At 42.9% G+C, this 23,736-nt stretch overlaps 1 protein-coding gene across 1 annotated transcript in view; it reads left to right on the forward strand.

Moving 5' to 3' along the window:
• Positions 1 to 23,736, forward strand: part of LOC126416031 (guanylate cyclase 32E) — an 809,394-nt gene that overhangs the window by 539,986 nt on the left and 245,672 nt on the right. The window contains exon 10 of the mRNA XM_050083488.1: positions 1,315 to 1,405. Coding sequence (XP_049939445.1) covers positions 1,315 to 1,405 — 91 coding nt within the window. The remainder of the gene's footprint in view (positions 1 to 1,314; positions 1,406 to 23,736) is intronic.

Consider the following 23,736-nt stretch of genomic DNA (forward strand, 5'->3'; position numbering starts at 1 on the left):
AAACGAGGCTCGTCCGACCAGGCAACGTGATTTCCAGTCATCAACAGTCCAATGTCAGTGTTCACGGGCTAAGGCGAGGCGTAAAGCTTTGTGTCGTGCAGTCATAAAGCGTACACGACTGGGCCTCTGGCTCCAAAAACCCATATCGATGATGTTTCGTTGAATGGTTCGCACGCAGACACTGATTGATAGCCCAGCACTGGAATCCGCAGAAATTTGCGGAAGGATTGCACTTCTGTCATGTTGAGTCTCTTCATTCGTCGTTGGTCCCGTTCTTGTAGGATATTTTTCGGGCCGCAGTGATGTCGGCGATTTGATGTTTTACCGGTTTCCTGATATTCACGGTACACTCGTGAAATGATGGTAGAGGGAAAATCCGCACCTCATCGCTACCTAGGAGATGCTGTGTCTCTTTGCTCGTACGCCGACTATAACAACACATTCAAACTCACTTAAATCTTGATAATCTGCCATTGCAGCAGCAGTAACCGATCTAACAACTGCGCCAGACGCATGTTGTCTTATATAGGCGTTGCCGATCGCACTGCTATCTTCTATCGGTTTACACATCTCTGTATTTTGAAACGTCCCCTTTTTGAAGAATTATACAAGACTGTGCTTTAACTGACACACAATATTTTTTAGCGCAACGCAATCTGACTTTCAATAATCCCTACAAAAGAATGGCCCTGTCTAATATTAACCTATACGTTTCACAAATCACTTACCTCACAAAAATCTTCGTTACTCGAACTACTGCAATACAGCGAGCGCCACTACTGCCAGCTTAATAGTCATATTATATATAGCAGTTCATGACAGTCTTACAAATTTCAAAACTCCGCCATCTCTCTCCCCACATCCATCACTGCCGGCGGCTCACCTCCAACTGCGCAACGCTACGCGCTGTTCACATCCAGCTGCCGCTGCCCAACACTACAATGACAGACAACAATGCAAACTACCTCCAACTGCGCAACGCTACTCGCTGTTCACATCCAGCTGCCGCTGACCAACACTACAATGGCAGACAACAATGCAAACTACCCACAGACTGCACACAGCACAGCCAGTGATTTTTCATATAGAGCGCTACGTGGCGTTACCATTAAGAAAACATAAACAGCCTACTTACAATTTGAATCCGCATGCCTATACCAGTTTCTTTGGCGCTTCAGTGTATAAAATGTATGCTTTTAGCGTCTATGCGATGCATATCTAAGATAACAAGTTCCCCGGCGACATTGAACTCTTATTTCCATATGGACACCTTTTTGAAGCTCTTTTTAATCCGTGACGACTGCTGTGTTACAGGATCTACAGATGACTGCGACCATAGACTGGGTGGGAGGGAGACCGCCCATCGCAGAACCGCCTTGCGGCTTCCGCGGCGAGAAGTGCATCAGTAAGTAGCTTTACAGCTGAAGCTGAAAGTTTCTCATGCTTTCACTGATACTCAGCAGTTCAGTGCAGCATTGTATCCTGCGCAAGTTAAAACTGAAAGTCTTAAGTATTTCTAAATGGTTCAAATGGCTCTGAGCACTATGGGACTTACAGCTGTGGTCATCAGTCCCCTAGAACTTAGAACTACTTAAACCTAACTAACCTAAGGACAGCACTCACATCCATGCCCGAGGCAGGATTCGAACCTGCGACTGTAGCAGTCGCGCGGTTACGGACTGCGCGCCTAGAACCGCGAGACCACCGCGGCCGGCAAGTGTTTCTAAAATGTTGCTCGTTGTGCTAACGCACGTGTCTCATCCAAGTAAGTGGAAGCTTACAGTTGTGCCTCACGTTACACATAAAATACCTCATATAACTGTCAGACTTGCGGATTTCACTTTTTTAAAAACAGTTCGGGTGGTAACTGAGTAGCTAAGGACACACACTAACTTTCCGGGTTCAGCAAAAGCTTTCGAAAGTGTGAGTCAGTGTTGTCGAATCCTAAAACTATTGGAAGATGTCATCAGTGGTTCTTTTCACTATTAGTAAACGTCAAATTTTTAAATGTAGATCGAAAGCGTGTCTTGCAGTGACCTCTGAGAATTCTCTGAAAGGTGTCATAATGTAGTTCTCACGTACATATTCAACACTGTCTTGTTTCCATACCAAATTCCACATTCCCTTCAGTGAACTATAAGTGTCCCACTCCGTTGTGTATGTAGCTTTGGCGCAGACTATCTCATGGAGCGGAAGATAATTAACAACAACAAAATAAATACCCTACTAGCCATTAAAATTGCTACACCAAGAACAAATGCAGATGATAAACGGTTATTCATTGGACAAATATATTGTACTAGAACTGACATATGATTACATTTTCACGCAATTTGGATGCATAGATCCTGAGAAATCAGTACCCAGAACAACCACCTCTGGCCGTAATAACGGTCTTGATACGCCTGGGCATTGAGTCAAACAGAGCTTGGATGGCGTGTACAGGTACAGCTGCCCATGTAGCTTGATCACGATACCACAGTTCATCAAGAGTAGTGACTGGCGTATTGTGACGAGCCAGTTGCTCGGCCACCATTGACCAGACGTTTTCAATTGGTGAGAGATCTGGAGAATCTGCTGGCCAGGGCAGCAGTCGAACATTTTCTGTATCCAGAAAGGCCCGTAAAGGACCTGCAACATGCGGTCGTGCATTATCCTGCTGAAATGTAGAGTTTAGCAGGGATCGAATGAAGGGTAGAGCCACGGGTCGTACCACATGTGAAATGTAACGTCCGGTGTTCAAAGTGCCGTCAATGCGAACAAGAGGGGACCGAGACGTGTAACCTATGGCACCCCATACGAAAACGCCGGGTGATGCGCCAGTATGGCGATGACGAATACACGCTTCCAATGTGCGTTCACCGCAATGTCGCCAAACACGGATGCGACCATCATGTTGCTATAAACAGAACCTAGATTCATCCGAAAAGATGACGTTTTGCCATTCGTGCACCCACGTTCGTCGTTGAGTACACGATCGCAGGCGCTCCTGTCTGTGATGCAGCGCCAGGGGTAACCGCAGCCATGGTCTCCGAGCTGATAGTCCGTGCTGCTGCAAACGTCGTCGAACTGTTCGTGCAGATGGTTGTTGTCTTGCAAACGTCCCCATCTGTTGACTCAGGGATCGAGACGTAACTACACGATACGTTACAGCCGTGCGCCGGCCGCTGTGGCCGTACGGTTCTAGGCGCTTCAGTCTGGAACAACGTGACCGCTACGGTCGCAGGTTCGAATCCTGCCTCGGGCATGGATGTGTGTGATGTCCTTAGGTTAGTTAGGTTTAAGTAGTTCTAAGTTCTAGGGGACTGATGACCACAGATGTTAAGTCCCATAGTGCTCAGAGCCATTTGAACCATTTTTGAACAGCCGTGCGGATAAATGCCTGTCATCTCGACTGCTAGTGATACGAGGCCGTTGGGATCCAGCACGGCGTTCCGTATAACCCTCCTGAACCCACCGATTCCATATTCAGCATCAGTCATTGGATCTCGACCAACGCGAGCAGCAATGTCACGATACGATAAACCGCAATCGCGATAAGCTACAGTCCGACCTTTATCAAAGTCGGAAACGTGATGGCAGCACAACAACGTTTCACGAGGCAACGCCGGTCAACTGCCGTTTGTGTATGAGAAATCGCTTGTAAACTCTCCTTATGTCAGCACTTTGTAGGTGTCGCCACCAGCGGCAACCTTGTGTAAATGCTCTGAAAAGCTAATAATCAGCATATCACAGCAACTTCTTCGTGCCGGTTAAATTTCGCGTCTGTAGCACGTCATCTTCGTGGTGTAGCAATTTTAACTCCTGCATAGAAGATTATTTTCAGTGACGCAAAACTTCCACATCGAGACCGCCACTATCCGAAAGAAAACCTTCGGAATATAATTCTCTTAAACTTTTTGTGAAGTTTGTTATAAATATTCCACTACAGTTCGAAAGGAACAATCATGTATAGCATTTTACAATACCAGAAGGAGAAATGACATTCATTACTTCACATTACGTTTGTTTTTAGCACAAAAAGGGTCCACATTGCACCATAAAAAATGTTTGATCACTAGCCCAGTGATATAAAATGTCTGTCAGACAGCAAAGTAAAATCTGAAAACATACTTAAAAAGTTTCTCCTTGACAACTTTTTATATTCCGTAGAAGAAAATCTATTACTTTAATATGTAAAAGTTAGGGGAGGAGGATTATGAATTACTAATATCTGTCTATTAGCATAGAAATCCCTTATAATTGTTCAACATGTAGCCATATTTAGAAATTAATTTGCAGTGTCACTGTTAAGTGACTCGATCCACATCATTACAATTTATCGTGCAGAATGATCCATGGAGGATGAAACTAACTATCTAAATCTTCGATTAAGCTGTATGTCACAGGCCACTTAGTATCTTGCAACCGACCCAGGTACATGTTACTGTCTTGCTTTGGTATTGTTCTTTGAATATTTTACGTCTGGCTGAGAACGATCTGTGCCTCGTACTGGTTTCAGATTCGTATGTTATTTCCTTTCGTGAATCAACATCTTCTCCTCATATCTGCAAGTGGGGCCGTAAGCCCTCTAGCAGCTAGATCGCTCTGAACTTTCATGTTTACAGTCTCTCCTCTACGTGAAGAGTTCCGTCAGCCCGCAGCCATACCATAGCCACACCATAACCGTTTCCGAAAGCTTCCGTCCGTTACTGTCTTGGCAGATAGTGTACTTTCGATTGCAGGTGACCGTGTCTGGAGATAAAGAATAGTTAAGCTGTTACATGTTAAGAGTTTCCTAATCTCATCGTTACATGACGGCAACACTCGCGGAGATTTTTATTTGTTTAATCTTGTTAAGGATAAAGTATAAAAGAAATAAATCTTGTTAAGGATAAAGTGACCTTGAAGCTGGTGGGGAGGCTTGCGTGCCTCGGCAATACAGATAGCCGAACTGTAGGTGCAACCACAACGGAGGGGTATCTGTTGAGAGGCCAGACAAACGTGTGGTTCCTGAAGAGGGGCAGCAGCCTTTTCAGTAGTTGCAAGGGCATCAGTCTGGATGATTGATTGATCTGGCCTTGTAACACTAACCAAAACAGCCTTGCTGTGCTGGTACTGCGAACGGCTGAAAGCAAGGGGAAACTACGGCCGTAATTTTTCCCGAGGGCATGCAGCTTTAGTCGAATTAAATCGGGTGATGCTGCGGGAATTAGATTAGGAAATGAGACGCTTAAAGTAGTAAATGAGTTTTGCTATTTGGGGAGCAAAATAACTGATGATGGTCGAAGTAGACAGTATATAAAATGTAGACTGGCAATGGTAAGGAAAGCGTTTCTGAAGAAGAGAAATTTGTTAACTCCGAGTATGGATTTAAGTGTCAGGAAGTCGTTTCTGAAAGTATTTCTATGGAGTGTAGCCATATATGGAAGTGAAACATGGACGATAAATAGTTTAGACAAAAAGAGAATAGAATCTTTCGAAATGTGGTGCTACAGAAGAATGCTGAAGATTAGATGGGTAGATTACACAACTAATAAGGAGGTATTGAATAGAATTGGAGAGAAGAGAAATTTGTGGCACAACTTGACTAGAAGAAGGGATCGGTTGGTAGGGCGTATTCTGAGGCATCAAGGGATCACCAATTTAGTATTGGAGGGCAGCGTGACGGGTAAAAATCGCAGAGGGCGACCAAAGATGAATTCACTAAACAGATTCAGAAGGATGTAGGCTGCAGTAGGTACTGGGAGATGAAGAAGCTTGCACAGGATAGAGTAGCATGGATAGCTGCATCAAACCAGTCTCTGGACTGAGGACCACAACAACAACAAGGATAAAGTGTCAATATTGATGAAGGCGAAATTAGATGCATCTATTGTTTGAGAAGGACGTCCAAAAAGCATATGGTCGCAACTCTGCATATGAAATGCTCGCCCTAACTCCAGTATGTTTAAATTGGCAGTATTAACGGCAAATATAGAGTGATTTGGCTAAATAGGCGACAAACTGCTCCCTGAGAGACAAATCAAAATGGTCCATACACATATGATCGGAAATGCGTTCCAAGGGAGGTACAGTCACGTGACGATGGAGATGAAAGTTCTTTGACAGTCCATGTTTCAATGATACTAGAGAATACACCAGTCAAGGGGGGAATGTACTAGTGTTCTAAGTCCACACTCAAGATCTCATGTACACGGTACAGCCACATCAACTTGACCACAGCCTAAGTTCGAAGTTAACGTGCAGTAACCACGGACAGATGGTGGGTGGCATCACTACCAGTGGAGGATGTATAGAGTGGTAGGGGTGGGGGTCGCGGGGGGAAGAGTGGAAAACAATGCAGCCGTTATCGTAATGCGGAAACGGAACGCCGGCCGTGTGGCCGTGCGGTTCTAAGCGCTTCAGTTTGGAACCGCGTGACCGCTACGGTCGCAGGTTCGAATCCTGCCTCGGGCATGGATGTGTGTGGTGTCCTTAGGTTAGTTAGGTTTAAGTAGTTCTAAGTTCTATGGACTGATGACCTTAGAAGTTAAGTCCCATAGTGCTCAGAGCCATTTGAACCATTTTTGAAACGGAACGATTTATCGGATGTTTAAAAGGGCATGGTTATTGGCTTTCGGGTCAAGGGTGGAAGCATTTCAGAAAAGACTAAGTCTCTTAGCTGTTCTCGCGCCGCCGTGGTTAAAGTATACAGTGCGTGGCAAAATGACGCTATTGAAAACCGGCGCCGAGGCTTCTGTGGTGCACCTCGGTCCATAGACGACAGTGGTGAACGACGGCTGCTAAGATTTGTATGGCCGAATACACAGTACAACTGCTGAGCAACTGCCGGCCGAGATGAACCAACAGCGTCTCCTCAACGACCGTTCAGCGGAAGTTGCTACGTATGGGCATCTGCAGCAGGCACCTGTTTCATGCACCTGGCTTCACTGCTGTTGATCGGCGACTGAGGTTGGAAAGCTGGAATTTGCACGCCAGTTCCACAACTGGACATCCACTTTTCAGATTAATCATGTTTAATGGCCGTTGGCATGTGCGGCGTGAAACGCCTGAAAACAAATATTTTGCAACAATAGAGAGTGCGTTATAGTCGGGGGATGCTTTCGTGACGTTCCCTGCATGATCTAGTCATTCTGGAAGGCACAATTGATCAGCATAATAATGACTCTATCATTGGGGACCATGTCCACCACAAAATGAAGCTTGTTTCTCCTCGGCAAAATGGCACCTACCATCAGGACAAAGCAACCTGTCAGATATCTCGCAGTGTACGTGCATGTTTCTAAGAGCATAAATATCGTACCCACCTGGCCACTAAACTCCCAGGATTTAAACCCAATCGAGAATATGCGGGACCATCTCAATCGGGCTGCTCGTGCTATGGATCCTCAACCGGGAATCCTACCGCAGCTGGCCACAGCAGTGATGTGGCCACGGCTCCACGTACCTGTCCATACCCTCCAAAACCTAACTGACTCTCTTCCTTCACATCTCGCAGCGGTCTGATTATTCAGGCTTGTACCGGGTGCTCATATTAATACGGCTTGACAGCTTATAATGTTTATATGGTACAGAGTCGTCACGGAGGAGAGTTGGTAGCTAATGAGGCCTGTATACGTTGCAAGTGATACGGATAGTGACACTCATCATGGACAACGTTACTGCCCTTTTGAGTTTGGAGCTAAAACACTAGTACATACTAAACATTCCCATTCGACTGCCGTCTTCTCATGGGTTCTATCAATGACTGAAACCTTTAGTATCAAGGGTGTTTTATCTCCACCTTCAAGTGGGTGTGTCCCCTTGGAACACGTTTCTGGCCGTCTTTCCATATCAACCATTTTGCTCACTGTCATCTCAGTGTTCGTTTCCTGCAGTCTATCCCCATTTAGCAATATCACCCTCTGTATGTCAATATCATTTAACTGTATGCCAAACTGCATGTGTATAGGTTTTTGTAATAGAAATCACTAATTGGAGTATTGCACGACAAATTTCGCTCGTATCAAATGAGACAGTGTAAATTTTCCCTTCCGTGATTGCACAGTCTACTGACCCTCCCTTGACCACTGGAAAAATTATGAAGTTTTCCTGACAGGAGCAAAAAGAACAAACAGACAGGTAGCCTCGACACTTTACTCTGCAAAATTGACTGTAACTACTGTTCCCTACTCTTACCATGTCCTCCTTCCTTCCTTGTATTAAATGATTAAAATAAACGTGTCCTTCAGTGTTACTTTTGAATATGAAAATTGAAATTGACTTTTTTCATCAAAAATAAAATATTTAGTGCTGTGGATCTTAATTACTGTCTTCTTGGCTGAAAAAGAGTAAGTTATTAATTCTGCGGTAATGCCCGGTGTCTCCGAAGTGCAAACGAGCGCACCCAAGGTTAAAGTTCTTCTTAGCAGCCAGTGTGAGAAACAGCTTTTCAAGATCTGAATCGTAATGTAACTCTGAAGAATTCTTGACGCTGTTATTGAAGAGGAAGTCAGACGGATACGATTCTGAACAACTATGACAGTCTGTGTAAGTAGGGAAAGTTCCACAAATTTTCGCTTTTCACATAAGACAATCTGTTCATTCCAAAAGACCGTTTTATTAAACAGGGATCGCACAGTACTACCTAGCATTTAAAATCCTGAGTCTTCTGCTTGCTTGGACTTTGTATCGTAATCACTAGGAGAGGAAAGATGAGCGTAATATTCACTTCAGAAATGAGAAACGTTTTACCTTTTAACATAACAATTAGTATTACAAAAAGACGTTCTTCTCAGTGCTCAACTATTACAGTATGTATTCAGCTTCTTAGAAGAAAGTATACTGACAAAAATTAATATTTTCTGATATCTCGCAGCAATGGCAGCTCTCATTTCTTTTTTAACAATAGAAGTACACCTCCTTTAAAAATACGTCCTTCCTTAGTCAGGTCCACTATCAGAAAAAAAAATCATTAGTCAAATACCACGTACAAGATTGTCATATTCTCTCACTCACTAAGAGAAAACTACCACTCCTGTAGAATAGGAAATTTATAGTAGTTATATTTTGCAGAGGAAAAGTTTCGCTACAGGCCGTAATTTTCGAATAATTCATGATAAATGTACAAAAGTCACATTAAAATGGGTTTTCCTTGAATAATTCGAAAACCGTGGCCTCCAGCGGAAACGTATCCTGCTATGAAATGTATCTACATTAGATTTCCTACAAAGAGGTCTTGTTCACTTTTTCTGTACAACTAATTGTTTGCACATAGTGACCGAGAGAATATGAAACAATGGCCTGTGGTGTTTGAAGGCGTTGCTGGTTGCATAAAACTTATCAGTAGGGGCAGCTGAATGTAATGCAACTATGACAGTAGCTACCAAGAATGATAGGATTCTACACTGCTCCTTTTGTTATAGATAGGCCGCACATGATCAACATTCCGTCCGCAGTAGAGATTCTTATAAGGGAGCCGTTAATCTTTCATTCAAACAGAGCGCAGTTTGAATTGTTGAGAGATGTTTGCATCACCCTCTCAGAAATCTCTTGGCACCCAATGAGTTCGGACAAAATAGCTTAAAATCCTGTAGTGTTCGCAAGAAACTCAGCTTTGTTCAATTGAAAATCGACTCATTATCGTAAGGTTCTTTGTTAATCAGTCTCCATAAACTCGAAAACGGAATAACACAATCTTGTACTCCCTGGCCGCTCAGAATGTTTTTACGGTGTTAGCTGTCTACATTGTTCAGCCGCTTCTAAAAAAACCTCGTACTTTCTTACAACATAACTAATTTACTATAGTTCTGAGAGAAATTGACAGCCCATTTTGCTGCCCATCTTCGTAGTCTGTCGCTGGTTACAAAAAGGTAGGTACGACTCCCAGTAACCATCTCAGAGTTTTCAGAGGTAGAAAGGTCCGTAGTGGCGTCCACTTGCCTCGTGAACCAAAATCAGGTTTTGCTTTTGGAAAATAAGTAGCACAGTAAACATCAGTGTCGCACAAGTGGTGCCAAATCGAAATGCTTGCAAGACGCTGGAAGCCTCGCAACATCTCATTTTACTTCATTTTGGTGCAAGTTTCGATAGTAAACGATCATCTTCAGTCGCAGGAACCATCAGCTTAGCATCACTGCGTATAAACAGTCAACGCGGCTGAAATTATCATTCTGTGTGGAATTAGTTACCACAGAATCAAAACTACTGCAAAAAGTTTATCCTCGCAAATTACATTTGTAATTTCTGCTGGGTATGGTTGAGAGGTTTTACGTTGGATGGTAAAGGCCGGAGAAAATCATGAAGTTACATATAGAGGGTGTGGGGCGTTACTTGTGGTCGGAGCATACCCCCAGGACGCACAAAACCAAATTCTAGTGCCCATCAGAATGAGGAATCAACCCAGATGTAAATTAATTGAAAACAAGTACTCCTATACTGTTGCGCAACGGAAAACTTCTTATTTAAATGGATGTTAATGGGGTCACCAAATGAAGCATGAAATAATTGTGTAAGACACCACTCACGTAGATATACTAATGGGAGGAGGGATCTTCTAGCTGTGGACGGAAACAAATGGTCACTATAATGAACAGATTTATTTATTTTGAACATGAAGATTATCCACTGAGATCTTATTAACTGACATTATTTATCGCATAAGAGAATACAACTCAAAATATTACCATAGTACAGGTGAGTAAGGAGGATAAAATACAGTTACGTTAGTAAATCGCGGACACCTCCAGTGACAGCGGAAGTTATAATTTACGTGTAGAAAGTACACGGATAGGAGTGAACAATAACAGGTTATCAAACAACATTGTGGCCAACATGCTTCTGAAGGGAGAGAGTTGACGCTTTGGCGGGTGCGACGATGTGCCATCTTACCAATCGGTTAGTACATACGCAAACAGGCTGGAAGCAGCAACAGCTAGAAGATATGATTTCAGCCATTCTTTAGTACTTATATCTGATGTCCAGACATAATTGCAGCAGTAGCAAGGCCGTCTCGTCAGCCATCTCTCCTGCCCAAAGCCAAAGCTGACAGCAAAGTCATCACCGAACGAAGACCTAAAGCGAAGTGTGTTCTCTAGGAGCCACCCGAAACTCGTCCGTCTCGCTGCCAGAACTGTAAATCGCACCCAATGAGCATGGAGACTCTGAATTCCTACTTATGAAAAATCAGTAAGAGCATTAAACAACCTCCTACTCTTTTCTATCACATTCTACCTCAGTCAATCACTCAGAAGCAGGGAGCTAGAGCAAGGAATCTCTCCCACTCTATGACGTGATTCTGAAATGGACAATTGAAATACTCGGCACGTAGGAACAACGCAAAAGCGCGGGCCCTTCCGAAAATGACAGAGTGGGCCAGACAGGAGGCTGTATTCTAAGGTTTAAACTTGACGTTATTACGAGGTATCGTAACGAACATACACAGACCTCGAGAGAAGCCACAGCTGCCTAGAGATCTCTTTTTGTTGTTTTTGTCGTGAGTCCGAAGACTGGTTTGCTGCAGCTCTCCATGCTACTCGATCCCGAGCAGGCCTCTTCGTCTCTGAGTAGCTACTGCAACCTAAATCCTCTCCATTATGCCTACTGTATTCATCCCTACAACTTTTACCGGCCGCACTTCTTTTACAGGACTACATTCGTGATCCTCTGATGTCTCAGAATGTGTCCCACCAACCGATCCCTTCTTTTGCTCAAGTTCTCCCACAAATGTCTTTGCTCATTAGTTACGTGGTCTACCCATCTAATCTTCAGCATTCTTCTGTAGCACCACATTTCAAAAGCTTCTAATCTCTTCTTATCTAAACTGTTTATCGAGCAGTGTTTTACTTCCATACGGGACTACACTCTAATTCCTACTTCAAATTTTTCTTTTGTTTCCTTTACTGCTTGCTCAATGTACAAATTGAATAACATCGGGGATGGGCTACAACCCTGCCTCACCCTCTTCTCAACCACTGCTTCCCTTTCATGCCCCTCGACTCTTGTAACTACTGTTTGGCTTCTGTACAAATTGTAAATACACCCCAGAATGAAATTTTCACTCTGCAGCGTTGTGCGCGCTGATATTAAATTTCCTTGCAGATTAAAACTGTGTGCCGGACCGAGATTCGAACTCGGGACCTTTGCTTTTCGCGGGGAAGTGCTCTACCGGCTGAGCTATCCAAGCACCACACACGACTCCTCACAGCTTCAATTGTGCCAGTACCTCGTCTCCTACTTCCAAACGTCACAATATCTCTCCTGTAAATATCTTTTCGCTCCCTGAATTTTAACCCTGCTGCCCTTAGAACTTCAATGAGAGTATTCCAGTCAGTATCGCCAAAAGCTTTGTCTAAGTCTACAAATGGTATAAACGTAGGTTCGCCTTTCCTTAACGTGAGTTCTAAGAGAAGTCGTAGGGTCAGTACTGCCTCGTATGTTCTTACATTTCTACGGAATTTCCACTGACTTTCCCCGAGGTCTTACTCCTGTGTCATTCCTAGTGCCACGCCCGTATTCTACCGCAACCCTTTCTTCTGTAAAGAATTCGTGTTAGTATTTTGCAGCCATGACTTATTAAAGTGGTAGCTCAGTATTATTCACATCTGTCAGCCCCTGATTTCTTTGCTATTGGAATTATTACATTCTCCTTGAAGTCTAAGGATACTTCGTCTGACTCAAACACTTCTTACTCATCGGATGGAAGAGATTTGTCATGGCTGGCTGTCCCAAGGCTATCAGTAGTTGTAATGGAATGCCGTATACTTCTGGGACCTTCTTTCGATTTATTTCGTTCACTCTGTCAACTTTTTCTCTTAGTATCGTATCTCCCTTCTCATCTTCATCTGTGTCCACTCCCCATTCTGTAATATTGCCTTCCAGTTCATCTCCTTGTATAGACTCACTATATACACGTTCCGTCTTCCAGCTTTCCCTTCTTACCTTCGGACTGGTTTTCCATCTGAGCTCTCGATATTCGCACATGAGGTTCTTATTCCTCCAAAGGACTCTTTAATTTTCTTGTAGGCTGTATCTATCTTTCCCCTAGTGATTTATGCTCCTAAATCCTTACATTTGTCCTCTAGACGTTCCTGCTTAGCCATTTTGCACTTCCTTTCACTCGCATTTTCTAGACTTTTGTATTCCCTTTTGCCTGCTTCCTGTATAGCATTATTATATTTTCTCCTTTCGTCAATTAGATTCAGTTTCTCTTGTGCTACCCAAGGACTTCTACAAGGCTTCATCTTTTTACGTATATCATCCACTGCTGCTGTCACTATTTCATCTCTCAAAGCTGACCATCCTTCGTGTGCTGTGTTCCTTTCTCCTGGTCCTGTCAATCGTTCCCAAATGCTCCCTCTGAAACTTTCAATAACTTCTGCTTCTTTCACTTTATCCACGTCCCGTCTTCTTCACTTCCTACCTTTTTGCATTTTCTTTAGTTTTAATCTTGTAGTTCATACCCAATAAATTGTGGTCAGAATCCGCATCTGTCTCTGGAGACGTATAAAACTTGCAATGTGCTTCTGAAATCTCTGTGTTACTGTTATATAATCAATATGAAACCTTCCGGTGTCTCCAGGTCTCTTCGATGTAAATAATCTTCTTTCATGATTATTAAACCAAGTGTTAGCGATGATGAAATTATACTCTGTGCAAAATTCTACAAAGTTGTTTCCTCTTTCATTCCTTTCCCCGAGTCCATATTCACCTACTATTTTTCCTTTTCTTCCTTTTCGTATTATCGAATTCCAGTTCCCCATAATTATTAATTTCTCTTCTCCCTTAACTATCTGAGCAATTTCTTTTATGTCACCAAGCATTTCTTCAATGTCTTCAATATCTGCGGAGGGTTTGGGCTCCGTGTCTAACTTGGCTACAATAACGCCTTCACTGGTCTGTTCATTGTAGCTTGACCGCGTTTCTATTTTCTTATTCATTATTAAACCTACTCCTGCACTACCCCTATTTGATTTTGTATTCTTAACACTGTATTCACCAACGAAAGTATAATGTTCTTCGAGTAGGGGTGTGGAATGTCAGAAGCTTGAACGTGGTACAGAAGGTGGAAAATCTTAAAAGCGGAATGCAGAGTCTCAATCTAGATATAATAGTGGTCGGTGAAGTGAAATACAAAGAAGACAAAGATTTCTGGTCAGATTAGAATAGGGTGATATCAACAGCAGCATAAAACGGTATAACGGGAGTAGGATTCGTAATGAAATAGAAGATAGAGCAGAGAGTGTGTTATTCTAAACATTTCAGTGGTAGGATTGTTCTCATTAGAATAAACAGCAAACCAACACCAACAACGATAGTTCGGGGATATATACCGACGTCTCAAGCTGAAGAGGAGGAGTTAGGGAAAGTATATGAGGATATGAACGGGTAATTCAGTACGTAAAGGAAGATGAAAATCTAATACTCATGGTGGACTGGTATGCGGGTGCAGGGTAAGGAGTTGAAAAAACGGTTGTGGTAGAATATGGGCATGGCAATAGGAATGACACAGGAGGAAGACTAATTAAGTTGTGTAATAAATTTAAGCTAGTAACAGCGAATTGTTTAAGAATCACAAGAGGAGGATGTATACTTGCCCTGGACATACAGGAACGTTTCAGTTGGTTTGGTCAGGCAGAGATTCTGAAATCAGATACTGAATTGTAAGCCGTACCCAGGAGAAGATATAGACTCATATCACAATAGTACTGAAGAAGAGTAGGTTAAAGTTTAAGAAAAGAAAGAATCAGTGCACAAAGAAGTGGGAGACGGAAGTATTGAGGAATGAAGAGAAATGCTTGAAGTTCTCTAAGGCTATAGACACAATGATAAGGTACAGCTTAGTAGGCGGTTCATTTGAAGAGGAATGGACGTCCCTAAAAAGCGCAATCCGCCAGTTGGAGAGAACAACGTAGGTACAAGGAAGGTAACTAAAAAGAAACGATGGATAACAGAGGAAATACTTCAGTTGATCGATGAAAGATGAAAGTACAAAAATGTTCAGGGAAATTCAGGAATACAGAAAGACAGATAGCTTAGGAACGAAAAAAATAGAAAGTGAGGGGAGGCTAAGGCGAAAAACATTAAGTCATCTAAAAACAAATTATTGTCGGAAGAAGTGACTCAGCATATAGGAAGGTCAAACCAACCTTCGGTGAAATTAAAAGCAAGAGTGGTAACATCAAGAGTGCAATAGGAATTCCACTGTTAAATGCAGAGGAAAAAACGTATAAGTGGAAAGAGCACTTTGAAGGTCTCAATGAGGGGGAAAACATGTCTGACGGCGTGATATAGAAGAAACAGAAATCTTCTATATAGACATACGGAACCCAGCATTAGGATTAAAATTTAAAAGAGCTTTAGAAGACTTAAGATCGAATAGGCAGAAGAAATAGGTGACATTCCATCACAATATACACAGTCATTCCGGGAAGTGTTGACAAAATGACTGTTCACGTTGGTGTGTGGAATTTAAGAGACTGGCGATAACCCCTCTGACTTTAGGAAAAATATCATCCACACAATCCCGAAGACTGCAAGAACTGGCAAGTGCGAGAATTACCGCACAATCAGCTTAACAGCTCATGCATCTAACAAGGGAACCTCCCCATCGCACCCCATTCAGATTTAGTTATAAATTGACACAGTGGATAGGTCTTGAAAAACTGAACACAGATCAATCGAGAAAACAGGAAGAAGTTGTGTGGAACTATGAAAAAATAAGCAAAATATACATACTGAGTAGTCCATGTGCAAGATATGCAACATTAGGGACAATGTAATCTGAGGAGCGCAGTGGTCCCGTGGTTAGAGTGAGCAACTGCAGAACGAGAGGTCTTATGTTCGAGTCCCTCCTCAAGCGAAATTTTTACTTTCTTTATTTCCGCAAAGTTACGATCTGACCGTTCATTCATTGACGTCTCTGTTCACTGTAATAAGTTTAGTGTCTGTGTTTTGCGACCGTACCGCAAAACCGTGCGATTAGTAGACGAAAGGACGTGCCTCTCCAATGGGAACCGAAAATATTTGATCGCAAGTTCATAGGTCAACCGATTCCTCCACAGTAAAACACGTCTGATATATTCTATACGACACTGGTGACGGCATGTGCGTCACATGACAGGAATATGTTGTCGACCCACCTGACTTGCACACTAGGCGAATGGGTAAAAAGATTTTTCTAACTTGCCCGATTTAGGTTTTCTTGTGGATGTGATAATCACTCCCAAAAAAGTGATGAAAACACAAGAGTTTGTCACATAAACTGCAACAAATGAATGCAACAGTTTCACAGTCGCACAGTTTTCCCTGTGCTCTGTCAAAACATATGTTTTTTACGTTTTCAAATGTTTCCACTTGTAGACCGTAAAATTGTGCATATGTCCACGCAAATCTGAACATGCCCTGGAATTTTGGAGAGCGAAGTTGATTATGTGTGAGAGCCTGAACTTTGATAATTGTCTGAAAATAAAAATTAAACTTTTCTCTCGAGAGAAGATTTGAACCGAGGACTTCTCGTTCCGCAGCTGCTCACGCTAACCACTGGACCACGGCGCTTGTAGGCTGGCACTTTCCTTGATGTTGCCTACATTGCACATGGACTACTCAGTTTGTATATTTTGCTTATTTTTTCATAGTTCCACACAACTTCTTCCTGTTTTCTCGATTGATCTGTGTTCAATTCTTCATGGCCTATCCCTGTACCACCTTATAACTAAATCTGAGGGGGGTGCGATGGCGAGGTTCCCTTGTAAGTTGCTGACAAGAATCATATACAGAAGCACGGAAAAGAAAATTGAGTATGTGTTCGATGACAATCAGTTGGGCCTTAGGAAAGGTAAAGGAACAAGAGACGCCGTTCTGACGTTGCAGTTGATAACGGACTAAAGAAAAATCAAAGCGAAGAATTTGTCGACTTGGAGAAAGCAGTCGATAACGCCAACTGGTGCAAGATGTTCGAAATTCTGAGGGAAATAAGTATAAACTACAGGGAGAACCGGTTAATATACAACATGTACTAGAGCCAAGAGGGAATAAAAAGAGTGGAAGACTAAGAACGAAGTGCTCGGGTTAACAAGGGTATATGTTCCAAAATTCTACTGCAGATCGACGTTAGTGATATGGGCCTGTAATTCAGCGAATTGCTCATACTTCCCGTTTTGGGTATTGGTGTGACTTGAGCCATTTTTCAGCCTTTAGGTACGGATCTTTCTGTGAGCGAGTGGTTGTATATAATTGCTAAATATGGAGCTATTGTATCAGCATACGCTGAGAGGAACCTGATCGATTCACAATCTGGACCTGAAGCCTTAGCTTTATTAAGTGATTTAAGCTGCTGTGTTACACCGAGGATATCTACTTCTATGTTTCTCATCTTGGTAGTTATTCTTGATTGGAATTCAGGAATATTTACTTCGTCTTCTTTCGTGAGGGGGTTTCGGAAAACCGTGTTTAATAACTCCGCTGTCATGAGTGACTTCACTGTTGTTATCGCGCATGAAGGTATTGATTGCGTCTTGCCACTAGTGTGCTTTATGTACGACCAGAATCTCTTTGGGTTTTCTGCCAGATTTCGAGACAGAATTTCGTTGTGGAAATTATTAAAAGCATCTCGCATTGGATTACGCGCTATATTTCGAAATTCTGCAAAACTTTGCCAGTCTTAAGGATTTTGCGTTGTTTTAAATTTGGCATGTTTTTGTCGCTGCTTCTTCAACAGCAATCTGATCCGTTGTATGTACCATAGGGGATCAGTACCATCACTTATTAATTTATGTGGTATATATCTCTCAATTGCTGTCGATACTATCTCTTTGAAATCATTCTACAATCTGAAAATGTACGTCTAGAGCAAAGCGTTGTGTGGTAGTGAGACGCGGACTATGGGAAAACCGGAACGGAAGAGAATCTAAGCATTTCGGATGTGGTGCTACAGAATGGTGTTGAAAATTAGGTGGACCGATATGTTACTACATTTCACCGGAACCCAAACTGATCTTCCCCAAGGTCAGCCTTTGTAAGGTTTTCCATTCTTTCGTAAATAAGTTGCGTCAGTGTTTTTCTGAGCATTACAGAGAATACGGTAATACACTCTAACACTCTAAGATAAAAAAAAGAAAATAAAAATAACGACGCATCACGGAGAAAAGATCCGAATAGGACAGAAATCTGTAGGTGTGATGCCCAGGTACAGAGAAACCAATCATTACAATTTCAGACAAATTAGATGATTTATTCAACAGAAAGCGCTTCACAAACTGAGGAAGTCAACAGCGCATTGGTCCACCTTTGACCCATATGGTAGCAATTGTTAGGCTTGGCACTGGCTGGCAGGTGTTTTGGATGAGCTGAGGAATATTGTGACAAATTCTGTCCGACTGGCGCGTGTAGATCGTAAAAATCCCGGCATGGTAGGAGAGCCCTGCCCATAATGCTCCACGTGTTCTCAATTGGGGAGAGATACAGAGAGCTTTCTGGCCAAGGTAGGGTTTGGCAAGCATGAAGATGACTATTAGAATCTCTCGACATGTGCGGGCAGGCATTACCTCGCTGAAACGTAAGGCCTGGATGGATTGCTATAAAGGACAACACAACGGTGGGTAGAATAACGTTGGTGTGCAACTGTGCTGTACAGGTGCCTCGAATGACAACCAAACGGGTCCTGCTATGAATAGAAATGGCAGCCCAGACTGTCGGGCCATAAGGTGAGTGTCAGGTTGGTATCCCATTGCTGCCCGGGGCGTCTTCACTGGTCACAGGGGCTCAGCTCGAAGCAGGACTCTTCGCTGACGGCAATTTTATTCCAGTCAATAAGATTTCAAGCCGAAGACTCGTGTGGTCACGCCCTGGACAGTGGTCGGATACCAACCCTCTTCTTCGTGGTCCACCGTTTTTTAAATCTGTAACGGTTTAAAATTGTAATCATTTGTTTGTCTCTACATTTACATCACTTCTACGGATTACCGTTAAATTTGAATTATTCTATCGTGGTACGAGACAACGGCCTTGCCGCAGTGGATACACCGGCTGTCGTCAGATCACCGACGTTAATCGCTGTCGGGTTTGCCCGGTACTTGGATGGGCGACCATACGGGCCGCCATGCACTGTTGCCAATTTTATGGGTGCACTCAGCCCCGTGATGCCAGTTGAGGAGCTACTCGACCGAACAGTAGCGGCTCCGGTCAAAGAAAGCCATCATAACGGCCGGGAGAGCGGTGTGCTGACCACATGGGCCACTTGTAGCCTGAAGGCAGAGTGCTTTTTTTTCGTGTTACGCTGCTTTTTTTCTTGTAGAGTCTATTTCCCTTTGCCTGCACCTCCATTTTTTTGGAACGGAAATTACTACATTATATTTGAAATCTGAGGGTAGCTGCAGAGAATCGTGCATTTACTAATCGTGAGAGAAACCGTAACCGCCATCAAGCAATTGTTTACAGTATCCAAAGGATCAGAAAAGTGATGGACAACGTTGCATAATATTTTCTGAGGTAAATAACTGTTAACCAATTCCTGCTCTCTGTTTTCTAGGGATAGAGTACAGGAAACCGCAGCTAACTGATTTTGGGTTCGCGTCAGAGAGAGAATATGTGTGAACGGGCTGGACGGGACGGGAATTCGGTATCACACGTGCGTTCCGACACCGCAGCACGTCCTCAGCGGCAGCCGCAACAGATGATTAGCCGGACCGGTAGCCGATAGCTAATGTAATTACGGCCACAAACTGGACCGAGTATTCGCTGGGAGGGGAGCAGACTCTGAATTCATGGAATGCGCAGGCAAGCTGTGGCCGCACTGATGCTCGAGTGATGCGAATTAGATTACACGCGTCACGGGCCACTGTCCCACTGTGAATGATTAGCGTAGAATTAGAGGGCACTGCTGGTAGCTACAGATTCCATCACATATTACCCGCAATTTATGCAGGGTACATAGAACAATGTTGTTGCCTGAAGGTCCACAACCTGAATGGATTTTGTAAGTAGGCGAGCCTCACCGACTCGATGTAAACGCAGGACGTGCGTACAGCTGCACCTGCTTAAAAACAGTCTCTTAGGTTCCGTAAAGGGCTGTATCTTCTCAGAAAGATAACTCATTGAAAGAGTCCCCCGCAGAGTTTAAGCCGTCACAAAAGCGAAGGATGGGCACGTCCCACATTACTGTCCACTAAAAGGTGTCCAGTTACTTTCGATCAGCTTGTACAACTTGCGAGGGGATAGGCTGCACAGCTGCCTATTTGATTGACAGTTGACATACCAACCTCTGCTATTGATGGAATATGCAAGCCACGAAGTAAGCAGGTTGTCATGTGGGTAGCAGACAGTCTGAAGGCTTACTGCGAGCGGATTTTCCCGGTCGAGTGGCCGCTGCTGGCCTGCGCGTGTTGTAAGGGTACCTCCATGGCAAAAACTCAGTGGTCGCAAATTATTCACTGCTCCCAAGTCAGTAAAAATCCATGTTAATAGCGGCCGGGGTGGCCGAGCGGTTCTAGGTGCTACAGTCTGGAACCGCGCGACCGCTACGGTCGCAGGTTCGAATCCTGCCTCGGGCATGGATGTGTGTGATGTCCTTAGGATAGTTAGGTTTAAGTAGTTCTAAGTTCTAGGGGACTGATGACCTCAGAAGTTAAGTCCCATAGTTCTCAGAGCCATTTGAACCATTTTGAACCATGTTAATAATGCTACAGAATACACAACCGCACCCAAAGAACGAGACGAAGAAGCACATCTAAACATCCGCTCTGTAGGTGTAATTGTACTTGTAATACTGAAGATGAGTTTGACTCTACTTAATTCCTTAAAAATTTAATAACTTCTAAGGGCCCTAAGAGATATTAAAGGACAAAGTGTCAATATACAGGGTGTATCAAAAAGAATCATCAGATTTCGTAAGTTTATATTTCTGAGTCTAATAAACATATACAATGAATTTTTTTTTGATGAATGGGAAACTAAAAAGGTCTTCTTTTCATACCTTTCCATTGGTGTTCAATATGACGCTGTTGAGGTGCACAGAAAATGTCAATGCAGTTTTCAAATTGTTCCCACACTGCAGCGAGCATGTCCCAGGTTACAGCTTCCACAGCTGCTCTTATGCGATGTCTCAGTTCATTCATTGTTGTTCGTACCGGAGGCACATAAACAGAGTCATTTATAAACACCCACAATAAATAATCACATGCAGTCAGGTCCGGTGACCTTGGAGGCCAGTAATGTAAGGCTGATTCATTTGGTCCTGTGCACCGATCCGTCGTTCAATAATCCTTTGATTTAAAAATTCCCTCACTTCCAATGGCCAGTATGGTGGTGTCCCTGTTGGTAAAAGAAGTCGTTCGAATCAGTCTCCAATTGGGGGGAAAGAAAGTTCTCAAGCATATGGAGATATGTGCTTCCTGTAACACAGTTCTCGGGAAAGAAAAATGGACCATAGACCTTTCCCCATGGAACTGCACAAAACACATTAAATTTTGGAGAGTCCCTCTCGTGTTGTACAACTTCTTGTGGTTGTTCCGTACCCCATATTTTCACATTATGACGGTTCACCTTTCCATTTAAATGGAATGTTGCCTCGTCTCTAAACACTTAGCATGGAAGAAAACTGTCATCTTCCATCTTACCAAGAACGAAATTACTGAACTCCACACGTTGTTGTTTGTCACCTTCATGAAGAGCTTGTAGTAGCTGAATTTTGTGTAGTTTCATGTGTAAACGTCGATGTTGAGTTGTCGAGCTGCACTGTGGACTCTTGTGAAACTATGGCGGATGCGTTCGACGTCTGTGTCAGACACTCGGGGACGGCCCGGCGATTTGCCTTTACACAAACGACCTGTTTCTCGTAACTATTCATACCATCCTCTAATGCTCCCTGCTGTAGGAGTATTTACACCATGCCTAGTATAAAAGGCACGCTGAACAGTTGTTACTGACCCGCTCTGCGCAAACCGTAGGACACAAAACTCTTTCTATTGTCCCGACGCCATTTTTACTAGAACTGAAGTGGGTGCACACTGCTGCTACCTAGCGCCATGCATGTAAAACTCGAGAGTTTGTTCTTTCCAACAGTAAGTTGTTCACGCACATATCTCAAATAACATAATAGTTACGATTTTTTTAAATCGGATGATTCGTTTAGAATCACCCTCAACAGCACTACTGGAACTGAGGCCATGCTGTTTGATTTATGAGCGGGCATGTTGATTTTGAGGTTGAAAAAACTCATTTTAGTGCAAAATGTTAAGAATAGCGGCAGTGTTACAAAACAGATTACTACGGCTGTTTGTAGACGTCTGATTTCCGTCAGGTTTAAAACAGAATGCTAATTTTAACCATATAAATAGCCCAAAAATCAGGGACCCAAGCAAAAAACTTATGTCACCACGCAAAAGCTGGTAAAACTCGAATCCTAATTCGTGCGTAATACTCACAGTAGTGATAAATATAATGTAAATCTTATTCGTTATAAACTTCATGTGCAGCCAACGAAACACATCATGCTGGATTTTCTGATAGACAGTGGAAATGGTATATTTAGCAGCTCAGAGGAATCAGTACGCAAGTGCGGGTCAAGTAAAAGGAATACACACAATATGTGTAATTTTGTGAGTATTTGCGACAACATATCAAGTCTGCTTAAGAACAAAGGTCAGTTTGACCAGGGTCAGTTAGCTTTGACAGATCGCTCAAGTGAAGACTTGAAATTATGAGGATCGTGTCAGTCGCGATTAAAGTACTTACAATTTTTTGGGCAACAGCTCCAGGGCGTTGTAGAATTTCTGTAGGAGTTGGAGAAGTTTCCGGCATTTGCACTAGTAGAATTCATCTCTGAAGAGCAGAATGGTCTTGAACTTTTGAAAATGTCTGCATACCATCATGGACTTGGAATGGAGCATCGTGTATGAAGACATATGAACGTCCAGCGTAGGTTCATGTATTTTTAAAAGTTATCTACTAACGATTTTTAGAATTTTTTCTTTGAACCGCAGTGTGGTATGCCGAACTTAGGGCATTCTTCATCGAACTCAAGAATCAATCTGTCGTTGCGCTCACAGTATTAAGGAAGGTTTCAATGAACATTTTAATCCCTGATCAGTAGCCAGTTTGTATTAAAATTTACTAATTTCGCCAGTCATAAAACTGCTTACAATTTAATCGAAATATATATTTATAGAACAATAACAGGGTAATAAGACAAGAGTTTGGGCGTCCCCTAGACACAGACGAGAACAACAAACTTCAAAACATGACCTACGCACTTAGTTAAGCCATTTGACGCACAGACGGCGTATGAGGATAGAGCTTATTGTGTCGCACAGGATTGCGCAACTTTTTGTGAGTCTCAGTCATCTTTCCGATCCGTGTTTTTTATCAAGATATTTGTGTATTCAATACCTACGTCTCTGAGCCGTACAAAATGTGGCACCGCCATCCCTGGAGAAAATTTTACTCTAGTTTCTTTTCTCTTTTTCCTAGCTAACGTTCGGAATATTCCCCATGCGGTCTTTATTCAGTTTCTGATCGACATCATGATCAGTGTTGTAAATTACATCCTAACCAAGTTGGTGAAGGTGACATACTATTATCTAGAGTCATTTTTGTTCATACTGAATCCCTGACTCCAGAAGTCAGTTGCGGTCTTGGAACCACGAGAAGTTCTGTTGATCCAATAAACTGAGATGTGAAGGAAATTTTCGTTGAGTCCTAATGTCTCATAATAGAGATCTTTTCATAATAGTAACGGTCTGTTCGTAATCAATGAATGAAAAGTATATTTCTGGGTTAAAT

Source organism: Schistocerca serialis, chromosome 1, assembly GCF_023864345.2.
Source record: "Schistocerca serialis cubense isolate TAMUIC-IGC-003099 chromosome 1, iqSchSeri2.2, whole genome shotgun sequence".
NCBI classification, from domain to species: Eukaryota; Metazoa; Arthropoda; class Insecta; order Orthoptera; family Acrididae; genus Schistocerca; species Schistocerca serialis.